Genomic DNA, 19,319 nt, shown 5'->3' on the forward strand with positions numbered 1-19,319 from the left:
CTGCAGGTGCCGCCCTCCTCCTCGCTGGGGAGAGTCCAAAGGTGCGGCTGGCAGGATGCAAACCGCTCCCGAGGAACGGGCCCCGGAGCCTCCTGGGCCTGCCTGGCACGAGAGGGGCTTGTTGTGACACACACGCGCCCGCTGGATCCTGGCGCAGGTAAAAGACCTCTCTCAGCTCCTCCTGACTCTGGACTTTGTTACTGGAGCCAGATTCTCACCACCCAAAGGCTGAGGGGCAGATTTGGAGGAGCGCCCCATAGCAGGCAAGGAGGCATCAAAGAAGGGGGCGGATGGCTGAGACCCCCAGCTGGGGAAGGTCTTCCCCAGCCCCAGCCCCGCCCTCGCCCAACTGCTCGGAGTCCCTCCTGCCTGCAGGCTGCACCGCCGCCCCTCCTGCCCGGATCCCTCCTGCTCAAGGAAGGAGGGGAGCGCCACGCTGCCCGCCCGCCCGCCTCGGGAGCGCTTTCCTCTTCTGCTCCGGGAGCAGCGAAGGGGTTAAGGCGTCCCGCCCGTCTCGGGAGAGGCCGGCTCTGCTTCTCTGGCTCCAGGAGGCAGAGCAGGAACTTTCACGCCGATTAGCGCGGCGGTGGGTTTGCCCGGTGGGGCGACGTTCAGCTTCTTCTCTTTCCCTCCGCGGAGTGACAAAATCCAGGATCCCGCGGGGGGGGGGGTGGGGAGGCGGGGGGCAGCGATGCACCTCTTCCCTTCGCGGCGACCGGCTCCCCTCCGGAGAAACATCACCACGGAGAAAGTTTCGTGCGCGCCGGCGAGTGGAGGCGCCCGCGGGATCTGAGCCGCTGCGTTGGTCGGGAACCGGGAGCAGCGCGGGCGAGGGGCGGTGAGTGGCCTCCTCTGCGCCTTGCCTTTCCCCTCTCTTAAGGCCGGAGACTCCGCAGCCCTTGTAATGATCTTGCTGGCCCTCTTCCTTAGCCCCGGTGCTTCCTTCTGTGAATCCCAGGAACAGATTGCCACCCCACCAACCTCCACCGCAGTCCTAGGTTGCAACATTCGTCCTCTCCAGTCCTGTTATTTATTTTTCCTCTAAAGCTTGGGGGGGGGGGGGACACACACACTTTGCGCCGCTTCTGCTTCTCTTCGCGCTTTGACTCTGCGCGCGTTTACTCAAAAGACGTTCCGCGGGCGCTTCAGTAGGACTCGCTCCCGGGAAAGCGCGCGTTGGAGTTGCAGCTTTTGCCTGAGATGATGCAGCCGTTTCTGGGGTGAGGGCCAGGCAGCAAATAACTAAGAAGAAACTGGGAAGGAGGGAAGCTTCTGTCCTTTTCAAAACAAAACTGTTGCAGATCTGGCCGGGAGGAGCGGACCTGAGGGGGTCTTTTGTGCTCTCGGAGTTCTGGCGTGTCAAAGGAGAGATGTGGCCAAACATGCAAAGCATGGACCCTCGATTTATGGGGGTGAGCTGTGCGCGTTAAGGGAGTCAAGCCCCTCTGGCACCTGGGGCTATTTGGGACTCCATGTCCCAGCATGCCCTGCTTCGGTTAGCTGCACCTGGCTCAGGTATGGAAGCGACAGGTTGCAGCACGTCGGCGGAACTAGGGACAGGGCAGGGCGGAGCAGCAGCGCACATAGGGCAGGGAGAGCCGAAGGGACGGGACTGGCAGGCAGATCAAAGCGCCCAGCCCGAGCCCTGGCACGGAGTGTGAGCTGCGTGTGCTGGCGCTGCAGAGGGTGGGAGCGGAGGGGCTGGCGGGGCGCGCGGAGGGGGTGCTCCTGGCATTGTCCCCTGGCACCTGTTCTGTGGCATGGGGAAGATTATAGCCCGGCTGGGGCTCGGGGAGGGATTGCTGCCGTTCCTGCCCCCTTGTGCTGAGAGTGATGGCGTCAGGAGGCCGCTGCAACACCGAGCCTGTGTCCAGAATGGCAGCTCAAGCGTCGGTGCCCTCTCCAGAATGAAGGGGGCCGTCCCAAGGCGAAGTGCTCCGGGCGGGGCGCCGGCAGGGGGCGCCATTTCCCGGGGTCCAGGAGGAGTCCAATGAGGTAGAGTTTGGGCGGGGGGGGGTGCGGTGGGCTGGGAGCCAGCACCCATTGGGGGACTCCCAGCCTGCGTCCCCCAACTTCAAAGTGCCGCTGGCCTGAAGGAAGGAGGCGAGAGCAAGAATGGAGGCGAGGGGGGAGCGTGCAGCCTGAAGCGGGTAGAGGGAGAGCAAGCCTTTGAAGTGCCCAGGAGCCGCGGCCGCCACTCGGGTTACAGCGCCTTGGCCGGGCGCCGGGTGGGCCGGGCGAGGCAGGCGCCTTTGATCTCGCGCCCTCGGACGCAGCGCCCTCTAGGCCTCTCCCCACCAACCGCTTCCCTGCCGCCAAGCACCCAGGGGGGCGCGTGTATCCCTCCCCTGCTGCTCCCCTCGCCAGGTGCCCCAGAGCCCTGCAGAAGAAGGGCGCAGCTCCAGGTGTCTCTCTCTTCCCGCCACTACAGGTGTCCCGAGGACTCCCTCAGCCATGGCGCCCTGGGCACCCCCGCTCCTGCTGCTGGCGCTGCTGCTCCGCTGCTGCCTGGGCCAGAGCAGCCTCGCCGGCGCTCCCCGGGTCTACCTAACCTACAAAGGTAAGAGGAAGAAGAGGGCGGCGGCGGCTCAGCGGGACTCAGGCGAGGCCCAGGGCTGTGGGGGGAGGAGGAGGACAAGGCCACGTGGGCGTCGCCTTCCAGGTGGGCACAGAAGAGAAGCAGGAGGTGTGGCACCACTGGGCAGTGCCGCCGGTGCCGGGCTATTTTGCCCCCCTGGGCAAGACTAAGTACTTGCACCCGGCATCCCGCCCCCCAAATTGCTAACTTCACTCTTCAGAAACAAGTGTCTTGTAGACATGATACGATTCTTCAAAATATAAAAGTAAAACATGATCAGGAATTTATAAGATGTAACAAAAACTAATCTGTATAAAATTGTGCCCCTCAGACTCTGCGCCTGAGGCAGCTGCCTAGTTGGTCTAATGATAGTGCCGGCTCTGGTACTGGGGCAACTCTGGGAAGGGGTGCTGCTTAGAACAGAACTGTTATGGAGGGTGTGTGATTTTAATTGTGTGGTATCCAGTGTTAGTCCTGCTCAGAGTAGATCTGCTTAAATTGATGGACATGACTAACTTGGGTCCATTAATTTCAATGGGTCTACTTTGAGTAAAACTTAGTTTGCTACAACCCATTGTATTTATTTTTTATTTTATTGATATCCTGTCTCAAGGTTCAAGGCAATGCATTGCACACAGTTCTGTTTCCCCTTCTTTTTATCCTCTCAACAACCCTGTGTGGTAGGGTTAGGTAAAGAGGTAATGACAGTGAACTTCACAGCTGAGCAGAGATTTTAATCAATCTCTCCTTAGTCCTAGTCCAACACTAACCATTACACAACACTGTCTTTCCATACTGAAATGTGTGTGTGTTTGCTTCTGTCAGCCAACCTAAATATGGGGTTCTCATGGCAGCAGGCAGCACCAAAAGATCAGGATAATTAGGGCTGTCAGCTGGTGAAAGTAACTGGTAAGATTTTTAATCAATTGAGTAACTGGCTATATCTGCATTGGTTTGCATATGAATAAAACTACAGTAGTCTCCATCCAAATCAAATCAAAACTACAGTTCTGAGGCAGGAGTGTAGCATTCTTAGATAGTGGGTGCATGTGGGTGTCCCACAGAAGGTGCCCACCCCAGAAGAGGCATTCCCTCCTTGGGAGAAAGTTGCAAGGGGGTGATGCCTCTTTCTCCTCTTAATGTGCTTGCTGTCTGTGAATTCAAAAACATGTGCATGGGTAAAAGCTAGTGAATTATTTTAAATCTGCCCAGTTATATCTACAAGATTTTGAATTGCTCTCCCTGACTGGCTAAACATTTCAGCCCTACTACTAATAATACTGCAGTGCATTATTGCTGTGCAGGAGCCTGCTGGAAGGGGTGTTTGGGGAGAGAGATCTTTCACTCCTTGCATTTGCACTTGAGTTCATCTTGAGGATCTTCATAACAGCACACGTGGCTTTCTCTATAATGCTCCCTTGTTATGTTTGTACTCCAAGCTCCTTGGAATTGTTTGGAGTCCTAGCCATTCATTGAGGAGGAGGAGGAGATTGTGTATTGATCAGTCAGAGGGCAGGTTGTATGTGAGTAAGCAGTGACATGAAAGGAAAGAAGAAAAACAGGGGCAGATTCACAGGTGTTTGTGGCAGTGGTAGGCAAGGGCTTTGGGCTGTGTGCGTAAAATGTAGGCAATCATTTCACAACTCTAGCATGACACAGGGCCACTTGGGCTAGAGAGATATACAATTGGCTCTAAAGCAGGCATCCCCAAACTTCGGCCCTCCAGATGTTTTGGACTACAATTCCCATCTTCCCCAACCACTGGTCCTGTTAGCTAGGGATCATGGGAGTTGTAGGCCAAAACATCTGGAGGGCCGCAGTTTGGGGATGCCTGCTCTAAAGCTTCCTGCATGATGTTGGACCAGTCACTATCTTGATCCTAGTGACTGTGAGGATATAATGGGATAGTCCCCATGTGTGCTGCCGTGAGCTACTCAAACAAAGGTGGACTGTAAATGTTGATATCTGCCCATCTGCAAGTGGAGGAGAAATGAAGATGCCCTTTTTGCATGCGGATGAGGCCCGGAAAGAACAACGCCACATTTCTCACCTTGAAAGTTGGTTGACACAAGGAAGCATGGATGTTCCTTTATGAGAACCACATAACCCACAGTAAGGTGTTCTAGAATAGGCATGTCCAACAGGTAGATCGTGATCTACTGGTAGATCGTGGGGTGTACCTGGTAGATCCTGGTAGATCTTTGGCCCCTCTGTGATCTCCCCCTCCCCCCCAGGGGAAAACAACTGTGGCTCAACAACTTTGCCTTTTCCAAAAAAAGCTCAACAACTTCGGTCCATCCAATGACAATGGATAGATCTCTGCCAGTTTTTCTATATACTGCGAGTAGATCGCAGTCTATGGGGAGTTGGATGTTCCTGTTCTAGAAAATAGGTACCCTTTTCTACCTATGTTGATGGATGTACAGTGGGTCCCTCCACAGGGCAACAGGGAAAGGTCTCCTGTCAGATCAGGAGATTTGTTTGTTGGTATCTGACCAATGGCCTGGATTTTTTTTGCCCTGGGATTCTAGCAACAGCAGCCAACCAGAATCCTCAGAGAGATTTACAATTACAGTCTGATGCCCATGTCCATCCCTCATTGTTAAGCCTTCTGATGTGGTAGCCAGAGAGATGCTGTTTTCCTTTATGGCGGCTGCGTTTTTGGCCATTATGCCTAGAAGCCACCAGCGAAGTCTGTTTTCCTTAAAAGGTAAAGGGACCCCTGACCATTAGGTCCAGTCGTGACCGACTCTGGGGTTGCGCGCTCATCTCACGTTATTGGCCGAGGGAACCGGCGTACAGCTTCCAGGTCATGTGGCCAGCATGACAAAGCCACTTCTGGCGAACCAGAGCAGCACATGGAAACGCCGTTTACCTTCCTGCCATAGCAGTACCTATTTATCTACTTGCACTTTGACGTGCTTTCGAACTGCTAGGTTGGCAGGAGCTAGGACCGAGAAACGGGAGCTCACCTCATCGCGAGGATTCGAACCGCCGACCTTCTGATCGGCAAGCCCTAGGCTCTGTAGTTTAACCCACAGTGCCACCCGCGTTTTCCTTACAGCCATCTAATTATGATTTTTTAAAAATAGCTTTTGCTCATTGTAGCAGCCACCCCACCATGTGGCAATAGGTTCCATCGGCACCACATAATCATGCAGCCTTATTCTGGCAGCTATATGTGTGTAGTCTCACAATAAGCAACAGCTTTTCGTGTGCTGGCAAGTGTGTGAGCAGTTTATATTTAAATGGGATTTAAATATAATTCCCATTATATTTTAAATGGGAATGTTTAGCAACAAGCAGATCTTGGGGCAGAGATCGTCAACTATATATGTGAACTATAAGGCCATTCACACATAAGCAAAGGTGAACACATTCCCACAATGGTTGCCATGAGTTGTATGTATATAAGCAGCATTTTGTGCCATGTGTAGGACAGCATGAGTGGGCCATGCAGTCAATGCGCACAGGGCCAAGTCTGCTTGTGTGGGTTTCTCTCCCTGACTGCGTCCTATGCAGCAAATCATGTCAATTCATGTGCCAATGACACCTGCGAATCTGGCACAAGCGTCACCTTCAAGGCATGCCCTTGCATGCTGAGATACTGCCAGAAGGCAGGAAAATCGCCTAGACTGTGTTCTTACTGTGGAAAGTGTCTTACTACAGGTGTATTTTTTTCCAGTCGCACAAATACATGTCATTGTGTGTGTGGGTCCTCTGCTGTCATGTTGGCTTCTCCTGCCACCCTCCCCCATCCCCAAATACATCTCCTGTGACCTTGCTGGGTTCCCCCTACACTCTCTGTTCTCGGGGATTCCGGGATCTGGTTACTTGCCAGTCACAGGGGGAAAGGATTTCCCAGAAGGGCTTAAAATACCCAGCATGCCATACAGAGAAGAGGCTGGAACACACTTGGATGGATTCCCCTTTTCAAAGCACATTGTTGGGAAGGGGAAGTGAGAGAGATTGGGGCAGAGAGGAGATAATTTAATTGCTGGGGGAGTGCATGCCACAACCCCCATTACGGGCACTCAACCCTCTTTTCTCTTTGCAGCCCTTTTCCCCTCCTTTCCTTCAGCTAAGGCATTTGGTGCTAACCCAGCCCTTGGAGTACATGGGTGGGTATGGGTGTGCGAGAGAGAGAGAGAGAGAGAGAGAGAGAGAGAGAGAGAGAGAGAGAGAGAGACCCTTGGCCAAAGGACAATTCATTCCTTTGGGCAGCAGCAATCCTGCCTATAAAAGGCAAAGCCCTGAACACCACTCTGCCCAGTGTGTGTGTGTGTGCGCACGCACATGTGCGCATGCATGAATGCACACATGCATAGACACATGTGTTTGCCTGTGTCTGTGTGCATAGGACTGTATGTGGTGAGGACGCATGTCATGGATTGCAGCCTTGGGGAGTCAGTAATCTCATGTGGCGCCTGGCCAGCTTATGTTTCATGAAGGCAGGAGGGTGTGCAGTGGAAGTATGGCTGGGCATTACTACGGTATTTGGGAACAGTGTGGGGAGAAGAGTGTTGTGCAGTTGCTCTTTGTGAACTGAAGCTGCTTGGTTGCTGCAGCCTAGATTGCACCGTGGGCTTGGCCAGAGTGTGGCGAAGATCTGTGCTGGGTACACAATGTTCTTTGTGGTTGTTCAACACGTCTGCCACATTAAGAGCCCATGCACCTTTACAAAGTGGGTTCTGGTCGTCTGCGCCTTTGATATGGTGGGTTCTCCTGCTGTTGCACAATGTGGGAAGGTCACTTTTTTGTCCATGTCCAACTGATTGTCTACCCTGTGCCAAGGCATGTAACAAACATTTTATTTTTTGGTGATATAAAATAGAACCCGTGAGGCCACTCAGTGAGTTTGGGGCAGAGGGGAGACTTGAACCCAGGAAGGAACTTGGGAAGGACTTAACAAAAGCTCCTTTCAGTGGACATCAGATTCTATTGCAAGGGTCATTTGCCACTCATGCTAGAGGCTTGTTAAAGTTCATAGCTTTCCAAAAGTGTTGTAGTCTTGCTGTGAGCAATGGTATGTAGGTGCAGGAGGTGCCAAGGCAGTTTTATTGGGAAAGGAACATAGACCCAACTAGTCCAGTATCCTGTTCCCACAGTGGCTAAGCAGATGCCCATGGGAGGACCTGAGAGCAACGGCACTCTCTCCCCACTTGTGATTCCCACCCACTGGCATTCAGGAGCATCCTGCCTCTGACAGTGGAGGTAGAACATTGCCTTGGTGGCTTGTAGCTGCTCATAGCCTTCTCCTCCATGAATCTGCCTCATCCTCAGCCATCCAGGTCGGTGATGACCAACACTGCATCTTCTTGGAGTGAATTCCATGGCTCAGCTGTGTGAAGTTGTTGTTGTTGTTGTTTAGTCGTTTAGCCGTGTCCGACTCTTCGTGACCCCATGGACCATAGCACGCCAGGCACTCCTGTCTTGCACTGCCTCCCGCAGTTTGGTCAATCAAACTCATGTTCGTAGCTTCGAGAACACTGTCCAACCATCTCGTCCTCTGTCATCCCCTTCTCCTAGTGCCCTCAATCTTTCCCAACATCAGGGTCTTTTCCAGGGAGTCTTCTCTTCTCATGAGGTGGCCAAAGTATTGGAGCCTCAGCTTCACGATCTGTCCTTCCAGTGAGCGCTGTGTGAAGAAGAACTTCCTTTTGCCCACCCTGAATCTTTGAACGTTCAGCTTCGTTGGGTGCCCCCAAGTTCTAGTGTTATGTGTGAGAGAAAAACTTTTCTCTGTTCGCTTTCTCCATGCCATGCTAAATTTTATACACCTCTGCCATGCATTCTCATACTTGCCTTTCTTCTAAACTCAAAAGCCCCATATGTTGCCACCCTTCCTCACAGGGGACTTGCTCCATCTCCCTGATCAGTTTGGTGGCCCTTTTCTGCACCTCTCCTAGTTCCACCATATTTTTTTTGAGGTGAGACCACCAAAACTGCACACAGTATTTAAAGTGCTGTTGCACCAAAGATTTGTATAATAGCATAATGATATTGACAGTTTTCTTTCAAATTCCTTTCCTAATGGTTCCTAGCATGGAATTTGGGGGGCAGGGCAGCCATGGCAATTGTTCTATGCTGTTTTCACAAGTCTTAATTGATCTATCCACTACAACCCCATGGTCAGGTAGTGAATAGGTGTATTGGGGTAGGTGTCGAAAGTATTTAAACATGTTTTTCACCGACAGTTATCCAGGGCTAACAACCAAGCGCTTTATTTGAGGAACAATGAAAATAAATTCAGTCAGCTGAAGTCTGGGATGAATGCAATTAGAGCCAGTAATCTCCTAAACCCATTCCCACTCAGCTAATCCCCTCTACCCTTCATCCTCTCCCCCCTCCACTGTCAACCGACAAAATTTGATCACCATCCCAACTGTCAATCCTTACCTCCCTCCCACTTACCATTTCGTGCTCCATCCGATTTCCTCCAAACACTAACCCCAAATGTGGTTCCTTGCAAGAGGATACTCCACCTGGTTCTAATAAATGTCTGGTGACAGTTTTTAATACCTTCTCTGTGTGGAAATGGACAAAAGGAAGTACTTCTTCCCACAGCACATACTCAAACTATGAGATTTGCTTCCACAGGATGTGGTGACAGCCACCAATTTAGACGGCTTTGAAAAGGAGATTAGACACATTCATGGCGGATAATTCTAGCAATGACTACTCGTCATGATAGCAGCTATGTGCAGGCCTCTGAGCTCCAGTCTTTGCAGGACAACAGCAGCAGAGAGCGCTATTGCACTCATATTTGGTGTGTGGGCTTCTCAGAGACATCTGGGTGGCCACTGTGACCACAGAATGCTGGCCTAGATGGGCCTCTGGTCTGATCTAGCAAGGCTCTTATTAGTGGCACATCTCTGGTCTGGATATGCGTTTCAGGGAGTCTTCCTGCACGCTCCTGACAAAGTTGCCCAAATGTCTGTTGTGCGAATGCAGGAAATGATGCCTGTTTTTGATTTGTTTGGTTTTTGGCTGGTAGAAGTCTCCCTCCACCTTGACTGTGCAAATTAGGGGCAGCTTTCAAAGTATTCTGTGTATTGTTGTGTTAGAGACACATCTAAAGCACCTTCCATTGCCACTGGTGGGCACAATCAAGGAGAGAAGACGTGAGGGGTTTTCAGATCCCCAAAAGGTCCTTTTCCTTGCAGATTTGTGTTCCTTAGCAACTATGCCTTTGTTTACCCAGCAACAGAATCACCACATGAATTTCCCCAGACAGAAAAACAACAACAGCATGTTATTTCCAGAGAGATTCCAGATTTATCCAGTGTAAACGTCATAAACACATTCTTTCTCCAAAGTCTCTGGGGACCCATATAGACAGCCTCCCAAGCGGCTGCTGGTATGGCAAGAGCACCCTGTGGTATTTCTCCCCTTCCTGTCAGAGGAGAAAATCAGGGAAGTTGTGCCTTCACCTAACACCTAATAATTAATTATCATAACTGACATTTTCCGAGTCGCGCTTTAGAGTGCGGAGGGAGAAGACGGGAGGGAAGGGGGTAGGTAGCCAGACGTGGTCACGAGGGCACGTGCGAAAATAATAATAATAATAATAATAATAATAATAATAATAATAATAACAACTGACATTTTCCCACTGGTAATTATATAACATCCTGTTTTCATATGGCACAGGTGGGGGGGTGACCCTCCAGATACTGTTGGCCTCCAACTCCCATCAGCTCCAGCCAGAATGGCCAAAGGCAAAGGATGCTGGAAGTCCAACAACATCCAGAGGGTCACAGGTTTACTGCCACCACCTCCTTTATGACTGAAAAACTCTCCCATGCCCTCTCAAGTTGTTGCTTATAATGCCTAAGAAATAATCCAGTATTGCTTGGTAGTGTTTTATGCACCACCAGTGTTATATAATGGTCATTGTATACATCAGATCTGGGTATGCACGACACACCCTGCCCTGGGCATCCTGCCATGGGACTGCCTGACATTTATTGCAGGGTGGGGAATGATAGTCTCCCACCTGCCATGTGTTAATGCTTGGGGAATTCCACCAGGTTCCCCGGGTTCTGTCTCCGGCGTTCAGACTCAGTTGGCCGGCTGAATCGGAGCAGGAAGGAACAGAGGAGAGGGCCCGCTGGCTGAGGACCCTGGAGTCCTGCTCCTGCACTTACTTTTGTTCCTTTCATTTTAATTGGATCTCAATTCCTCATCCCACTCGGGCTCCTTTCCCTCCCCGCTCCCCACCTGTCTCCCTCTCTGAGCTCCCCGGAAATCTGTTCTTCTGCCCACTTGTCCACAGGGATTAGGCCAATTTCTGTCCCTGGTCTCTGAATTCTTGCCCGGACTTGGCTGCAGAAAGTAGCTGGGCAAAGAGGTTGATTGTCCTCTGGCCACATCCCCAAGGTCACCGCAGGTGGGAAGCTCACCACTCTCTGATCTTCGCCTCTGGAATGTGGCCATGGGGATTGCTGGGGGATTTAGGCTCTTTGCTGTACCAGCCGCTGAGCGCCCTCCCTCCCCCCCACCCACGTCGGCTCCACCTTAGCCACTTCATGGGACCAAAATACCCCCTGAGCTCAGCTCAGCTCCGCCTGAGCCCAGACCAGGGATCACATAGATTAGCTTGCTCCTGCTGCTGCCCATTCTATGGGGAAGGCAGCAAGAAAGAAGGGGGGTGAGGATGCTTTTGGAGGCCAGTGGGCTGATGGAGTGGACTGGCTTGTGGGACTGACCCTTGACTCCAAGGATGTATCTCCCCAGAACTGCTGGAGACACGCACTGCCCGCCCCTTCAGCTTTTCCTTCAACACAAGCGATTATCGGATCCTGCTGATGGACCAAGACCAGGAGCGGCTCTACCTGGGGGCACGAGACTTCCTGGTGGCCTTGGATCTTCACAATATCAACAAGGAGCCGCTCATTGTAAGCCCTGCTGCAGAGGGCCTCAAGGAGAGCCGCGCTGGGTCAGAATGAAAGGGGCCACATTGCCCAGCATTTCTGTGGTTGGGCTGTGGCCCGCTGGATGCGTCCAGAAAAGGCTGGGTTCGGGTGGTGGGTGGTGGGGGTAACATGGGAGGAGGTGAAGAAGAACAACATGGGATAGGTTGGAGCAGAGGCAGCCAGGGAGATGGGCACCCTAGATTCTTGGCCAAGCTTCAGAAGGCAGCTAACTGCAAGTGCGTGAAGGCCAGGCATGGAGGGAGAAATACCTCCAGTCTCTCAAAGCAAATCCTCTTCCTGTTCATCTATCTCTGTCTCTCTCTGCACAGATTCATTGGCCAGCACTTCCCAACCACCAGAATGAGTGTCGCCTGGCAGGAAAGGGGCAGAGGGTGAGTCATAGTTGCTGCTCCACCACTCTGGGTATCACCTCACAACCACTAGTGGGTTTTTTGGTCTAAATGCCCCAAATCCCTATGGAAAGACCATTCGTCAATGCGGCTATGGCTCTAGGCTGCCCCTGGATCCATCTGACTCCTTATTTTAGTTTCTTACATTTATATCCCACTTTTCTTCCATTGTGGAACCTGAGGTGGCATGCATGTGGTTCCCAGGCCCAGACTGGCTTACCTTCAACAAGATGATGTGCCTTCAGGCAATACCCCTGGACCTCCTGGGTTTTCTTGTGTACCTGTAAGAACAATATTACCCCCCCCCCCAAAAAAAAAAACACCCAGAGCAAAACAAAGCTGTTACCTCCGTGACATCATCTTTGCTATCCATTGATCCTGCATAGCTGTGTTTCTGAGCTGTTGCGTTACTAACAACACTACCCAATCTGAAATATTAATCTCTGAGCAATGGCCTCCACCAGAAGTCAGCTCCCCTTCCTCTTTATTTTTTGGGGAGGGGACAGGGTGAGAAAATGGGGGTTGAGCCAACTTCTGGCTGCCAAGAGGATGTCTGCCAGCTCATGCCCTGTTTCTTCTTTACCCTCCAGGGCGAATGTTTCAACTACATCCGGCTTATGCAACCATTGAACCGCACTCACCTGTACGTGTGTGGAACAGGGGCCTACCACCCCGTCTGTGCCCTCGTCAACCGTGGCTGGCGCTCTGAAGTAAGCAGAGAACCCGGATTGCTTCCCGCTGGGAGGAGAGCCACTGCTTAGTGGTAGAGACATGATTTGTATGCCCAAAGGCCCAGGTTCAATCCCCGGCATCTCCAGGTAGAGTTGGGAAGGATCCCAGTCGGAAACCCTGGAGTGCCACTACCAGTCAATGTAACTCAGGTGTGGGCAACCTATGGCCCCACAGATATTGCTGGGCTACAGCTCTTATGATCCCTGATCATTGGACATGGAGGCTGAGACTGATGGGTGTTGGCAGCCAGCAACATCTAGAGACCCACACATTTTCCTGTGGTTGACCATAGCGAGTTAGATCATAAGAAGAGCCTGCTGGATCAGGCCCATGACCCAGCTAGTCCACCTTCCTGTTCTCCCAGTGGCCAACCAGATGCTTGTGGGAAACCTGCAAGTGGGATTCGAACACAAGAGCACCACCCCCTCCCATAGTTTCCTGCCACTGGAGTTGAGAAACATTGATGCCTCCAACTGTGGAGACAGAACACAGCCAGCATGGCCAAGAGCCATTGATAGCCATCTCTGCCATGAATTTGTCTGATTCTCTTTTAAAGCCTTCCCAGTTAGATGGACCAATAGCATGCTGGACAAATGTACACTGCCTACATCCTATGCCAGGCACCCCCAAACTGGGCCCTCCAGATGTTTTGGCCTACAACTCCCATGATCCCTAGCTAACAGGACCAGTGGTTGGGGAAGATGGGAATTGTAGTCCAAAACAACTGGAGGGCCGAAGTTTGGGGATGCCTGTCCTATACCGTTGAAAAACATTCTGGGTTCTATAGTTTGCTCAGGATTGTTGGGTGTTGTAACTCTGTGAGGGGTAAAACTACAGTGCCCAGAATTCTTTGAGGGAAAGAATGTTTTACCAATGTGCTTTAGTGAACACACAACCTTAGTTTAAGACAGTTACCTATGTGAGCTTCTGAAGAGAGAGGGTACTTCTGAAAAGGAGAGCAGGTCAAGAGTGGGACTTTGTCCCTCCACAGTTTTGGAAATGAGCTGGGCTTTAGGTTAGGTGTTCAAGGTTGGTTCCCATGCACATATTCATTCTCTCTTCTCCCCCTTTGTCCCTTCAAAGGAATACCTTTTCCGCATGGTGCCTCGTTCACTGGAGCCAGGGAAGGGGAAATGCCCATATGACCCCCGGCAGCACAGCATGGCTGTGCTTGTCAGTAAGTGACTTTGAGTGAGTTTGCATGTGTCTCTGGATGCAACCCTGCTACCAGATATCTCTATAAAGTACCAGTAGTGTTGTGCATATACATGTATTTGTCTTTTAACTCTTGTTTTTCTTACAAGAGAGCTCTAGTTGAGTGTGATCCATTTTGCTTGTCAGCATGTAAATTGCCATAGGTTGCCCAATTGAGCCAGAGACCATGTCATTGTGTGTTTACAGCCACCATTGTTTGATGACTTGTCTTTCTCTTGTATTTACTAGACATGCTGCATTACGGTAGCTAAGCAGTCAGTTAGCGCTAAACAGCTGATTGGCAGGGAACAAGAAGCTGCTGAGGATGCTGCAGGCCAAGAAGATATTTTCCACTGAGGGGCCATAACTTAGTTTCAGAGCACATACCGGTACTTTGGAAGTATAAGGTCCCTGTTTAATCACAATTGAAAGGAGATTCAAAACCAGGGTTAGGAGACCCATGCCTAATGTTCTGGATTGCTGTTTCTCAGTTAAAGCAGACAATACTGGAGCAGATGGACCAAAGGTCTACACTCTTGTACCCAGTTCCCTTTCCTTCAGGTTTGCATTGGCTATATTTCTACATGTGTCCGTGTGTCTATTTGACTAATGCTGTCATGTGCCTCTTCCACTGTTCTCCTCTCCCCAGATAGCACACTGTATGCTGGAGTTCATGTGGATTTCATGGGCACTGATGCTGCTGTGTTCCGTACGATGGGGCCTCGACCGGCTGTGCGCACGGAGCAACATGATTCCCGCTGGCTCTATGGTATGAGGCTGATGGAGGTAGCCAGAAGCGGGTGGCGATGAGTACTGGGATAGCAGACTGTGGATAATGAAGAGAAGTATGGCTCATCTCCTGTGCTGTGAGTGGCGCAAGTAGCAGGGTGCGTGCTGCAGCACACCTGGAGAGCCTTGCACTTGGCAGTGCCATAGAGGCGAAAACTGCAGCTCAGCAGACTTACACCCTTTCTCATCCTCATTATTATTTGTGTTCATTTGCCACTTTTTTTCACAAAAATGAGTTAAAGTGATTGTGGCATTAAAAAAACAAAACAAAACTGAGTGCACAAAGAACAGACTATGAATCTGAATGCTCATCATGCAAGAGGACAGATCCAACTCAACCCACCCCATGAAAAAATTGAGCATTACCCCAATGAGTAAGAATAGGGAAGGAGCTGTGTATGTGTTATAAAAAAAGGTAAAGGTAAAGGACTCCTGACAGTTAAGTCCAGTCGCAAACGACTCTGGAGTTGCGGCACTCATCTTGCTTTACTGGCCAAGGGAGCCGGCTTTTGTCTGCAGACAGTTTTTCTGGGTCATGTGGCCAGCATGGCTAAGCCACTTCTGGCAAAACCTGAGCAGCGCATGGAAATGCCGTTTACCTTCCCGCCGGAGCGGTACCTATTTTTCTACTTGCACTGGCATGCTTTCGAACTGCTAGGTTGGCAGGAGCTGGGACTAAGCAACAGGAGCTCACCCTATTGCGGGGATTCGAACCGGAGACCTTCCAATTGGCAAGCCCTAGGCTCTGTGGTTTAGACCACAGTACAAACTAAAGTGTAGAAAATTTCCTAGACTCTCTACTTGACTTGTTGTGGCACGCTTGCCCCCAAAGGTTGGCAGCCACTGGCCTAAAGTGTTTGCTTGTGCTGCCTAGTGGTGGACCAAAGTAACGGCACCTTTTCCCCTCCCCACCAGACCCTGTCTTCCTCCACGCCCGCGTCATCCCCGACAGCTCCGACCACAACGATGACAAGCTCTACTTCTTTTTCCGTGAGAAAGCGCTTGAGGGTGCCGTGGGGCCTGCTGTGCTCGCTCGGGTGGGACGGGTTTGCCTGGTGAGCGACGCTTGGAGTGGGGGAGACACCCACCCACACGGTTGAGTTTTGGCTTGAGGCATGGCGAGCCAGGCTGAGAAAGATGGAGCAGGCTGGGGGCTGCCGCCTGAGGGGTGTGTGAGCGTGTGTTTTGCTGGTGGTGATGGCTGTGTCCTTCCTCCTGCCATGTGCTGCAGAGCTAAAATTGCACCTGGAGATCCTAGAAAAGGGTTCCAAATTCTGGGTTGCCTTCAGTGTAGCTAAGTCAAGGTCCCACTAGCCTAAGGATTACTGCTTGCTCAATGGGACTCCCCCCCCATCCTACATTTGCATACCCCCTAAATTTGTTCTAGGGTTCCTCCAACCCTCTGGAGCAAATTTTGGGGCACATGCAGGGGGAGGAGATGGGGAGGGAGTCTTGTTGTGCTAGTGGTAGTCCATACACTAACAGGATGAATTAGTTGACTACCATACATGTGTGTTGGATTTAATAACCAGACAATGCTGTAGTCGTGTACTATAGGAATTCAGAGGCAGTATGGCAGATGCTGCTATTGGGGAAATCTAGTGGGAAGCTGCCTGATGCCTTGTTTGCAAACTTCCCAAGGAACAGGATAATGGACTAGAACTTTCATCCGTCTGTTCCTGCAGGGATCTTCTTTGGGCCATAATCACTCACCTTTCAGCTAGTGAACTCTGCTAGTGAGTGTCAGCAGGATTATAAAACCAAATTAGGCAACTGAGGAATAAAAGGGAGGTGTCAGCATGCTTGGGAGAACCTCAGAGTTTACAGAAGTGCAAGCTATCTTTGGCCGGCCATGTGTTTGTGTGGAAGAAACCAACACAGAAAAGCTAGCAGCCCAATGAACACTTGGTGTCTGTTGTTGTTGGGGGGTGGTGTGTTGTGGAAGAGAGCACTATTGGCGGGCTGGAACCCTGAACAGGAGCACTCCCCACTTCCACATTACTCTGTGCCTATCTCTCTGCATTCCCACAAGCACACAGAGGTGCAGACACGCAAGCAAGCACAGTTGCAGCACAGCTGTGCACCATAGCAAGCCTATGGAAGGTGTACTGGCAGGGAAGAGGAGTACAGGGGGAGCGCACCGCCCCCGGCAGCTCGATCCCAGTGGGGTACCATCACGGCTTCCCCCCCCCCCTGCGCTGGGTGCCACGCCCCCGGGACGCACACCACCCCATCTGCTCCCTGCCCCCCCCCCCCAATGCTGGAGCATGAAGCTCCGCTACTGGGAAGTTTTAGGTATCTGCACAGCCATTCTGGTCTTTGTTGTGCACAGGTTGTGACCACAACCAACTCAAATGTTTTCTTGCAAAAGCCCTATTGAAATTCATGGGAGCTTGGAAAAGAGACCAGATTCCCTCATCCTTTCATTGTGGCTTGTGCAGGGAACTTCCTGGGATTTAAATTTCCCTGACAACTGAACACATGGCCATTGAAACCCTGTCATATGATTAGGGAAGAGCCACTACATTCTGAGTTACGGGACATTCATGAGAGTTCAAAATGTTGTTCAGGTTCGAAATGCTCTCCAGACAATTACATTAAGTACAGTGTGTGGGGAACCTGTTTTACTTAACCTACCGATTTACCCAGCAGCACATAATAAAGAATGCCTGAACAGATTACCCCAAATCCTTACTGTTTTTTTTAAAAAAAATAATTTTATTTTTTATTTTGACAAGGTAATAATAATAAATAAAGAATAAAAATGTGCACCCCACCCACAAGACCATTCCGTTGTAACTATCCAACTTCCCAAAATTTCAACACCTCTCTTGCAATGGTTTGACCCCTTTCCATTTTAACAGTACAAATTCTATAAACACCTTCCATATCTCCTCAAAATCATTTCTCTTGCATATTCCCCGTCTTACCTTAACAGCACGTTAATTTATCATTAATAGCTATATCCCACACCTCTTTATACCATTCTTCCATTTTATATTAACCTTGCCCCTTCCACTTCCTAGCTATAATGACTTGTGCAGCTGTCAATAAATTGGTGAGCAAGTCCTTCATAGCCTGCGAACTTTCCACCCCATCGTAAATTGATAATAATGCTACCTTTGGACTTTTGGTCAGCTTTTACCCAGTGATTTCTGTTATCTCCTTAAACACCATTCCCCCCCCCCAATTATACATATTTACACCCCCACCACATGTGAACGTAAGTCCCAGTTTCCTGGCATCCCCTTTACTTACTGTTGTTCCTTGGGCCAGGTCATTTTTATTTTTAAACTTTTATTTCTTATTTTTCATTTCATAAGCAAGCATGTACTAAACAATAAAAATGTATGGTTCAAAGAAAAGTGGGCCAGACCCATGTGCTTTCTTTTTGTAACCTCGTAAGTCTTTCCAGAGTGGTGGGGCCATATAGTTATAGCACCATAGAATTGTAGTTGGAAGGAACCCCAAGGACCATCTAGTCCAACATCCTGCAATGCAGGAATCACAACTAAATAATCACTGACAGATGACCATCCAACCTCTGTTTAAAAACCTCCAAGGAAGGAGAGTCCTTCACTTTCCAAGGTCTACTATAGATCCTGAATCTTTAACTGTGTAGATTCTGAAACGGTGCTACTTCCAGACGGTGGGATTCAATCACATTCCAGCAAATTCAGGTCACACAATTAAAGCTGATTGTGAAGATCTCTCTCCTGGGAATTAGTGCTGACCCAACTGTCTTCTCTATGGGTAACAGTGCTATTGCTGAAAAAGAGTTAGAGCAGGGGTAGAGAGAAAAACCAAGCTCTGTTGATAGATCTCTGGCTGATTTGCAGTGGATCAGCAAAGGTTTCTGATGTGATCAGAGGGTACCCTGTTCCTTATTTCTGTGTCCACCCCACCCCACCCCACCCCACCCGACCCACCAGCCACTATTTTGCACACTGCTCTGATGGGTGAAACCTTGATGTTTTGGTGGGGGGAAAGATACAGTTAAATATTTCAACCCTGAAGCCTGCCCATCCCTGGGTTAGAAATTTTTGATCCACCTCATAATTGAATCAACTAAGGGTCTCCTGCTGCTCTTAGGTCTCCAAATCCTAGGGGCTCTGGCTTTCTCTGCTCCTCTGTGATAAAACTTTCCTACCATTTCCTATTCCATGCCCTCCATGTTCTGATTTTCTGCTTCTTGCTTGCATGTTGGTGTTCAGGCAAGAGGTCCCAGTACAAAAAATGGCTTTCTTCATCTTCCAGCCCAGAGGTGGCTGCTGAATCTATTTGTTCTTCAGGGGTGAAAGAGCTTCCCCCTGACCCAATGCAGATTGCAAGTACATCACCCTCTTTTCTAGATTTGGAGCATACTAGTGGCGGGGGAGAACTAAAGCCCCCCCCCAATATCCTAATCCAGACCTGGGCTCTACACGCTGCCTATTTCTGCAAGAAAAGCTGTGCACTCAGAGACCAAGCATGTGATTCGCTTTGCCCACCGTCAGGGTTAACTGACAGACCCTTGTACATTTCCCTTTTCAGAATGATGATGGCGGGCAGCGCTCTTTGGTGAACAAGTGGACGACTTTCCTTAAAGCTCGGCTTGTCTGCTCGGTGATTGGAGAGGACGGCGTGGAGACTTTCTTTGATGAGCTCCGTGAGCTGCTGTTTTGGAGAGGGATTTTGCTTTGGCGGGGCAGAAATGAA

The 19,319-nt window shown here is 50.5% G+C and overlaps 1 protein-coding gene across 3 annotated transcripts in view; it reads left to right on the plus strand.

Moving 5' to 3' along the window:
* The window catches only part of LOC118097497 (semaphorin-3F), a 32,586-nt gene continuing 13,267 nt past the window's right edge, over window positions 1-19,319 (plus strand). Inside the window, exons 1-9 of one of the 3 annotated variants that reach the window (XM_035140371.2) lie at window positions 1-157; window positions 2,432-2,560; window positions 11,318-11,478; window positions 11,826-11,888; window positions 12,497-12,616; window positions 13,722-13,815; window positions 14,482-14,601; window positions 15,537-15,676; window positions 19,155-19,269. In XM_035140371.2, coding sequence (XP_034996262.1) covers window positions 2,455-2,560; window positions 11,318-11,478; window positions 11,826-11,888; window positions 12,497-12,616; window positions 13,722-13,815; window positions 14,482-14,601; window positions 15,537-15,676; window positions 19,155-19,269 — 919 coding nt within the window. In that variant the 5' untranslated portion in view covers window positions 1-157; window positions 2,432-2,454. Of the gene's footprint in view, window positions 158-177; window positions 1,996-2,431; window positions 2,561-11,317; window positions 11,479-11,825; window positions 11,889-12,496; window positions 12,617-13,721; window positions 13,816-14,481; window positions 14,602-15,536; window positions 15,677-19,154; window positions 19,270-19,319 lie in introns of those variants that run through there. The other 2 variants (XM_035140370.2, XM_035140369.2) reach the window with 2 other exon arrangements.

This window comes from Zootoca vivipara, chromosome 16, assembly GCF_963506605.1.
Source record: "Zootoca vivipara chromosome 16, rZooViv1.1, whole genome shotgun sequence".
NCBI lineage: Eukaryota > Metazoa > Chordata > Lepidosauria > Squamata > Lacertidae > Zootoca > Zootoca vivipara.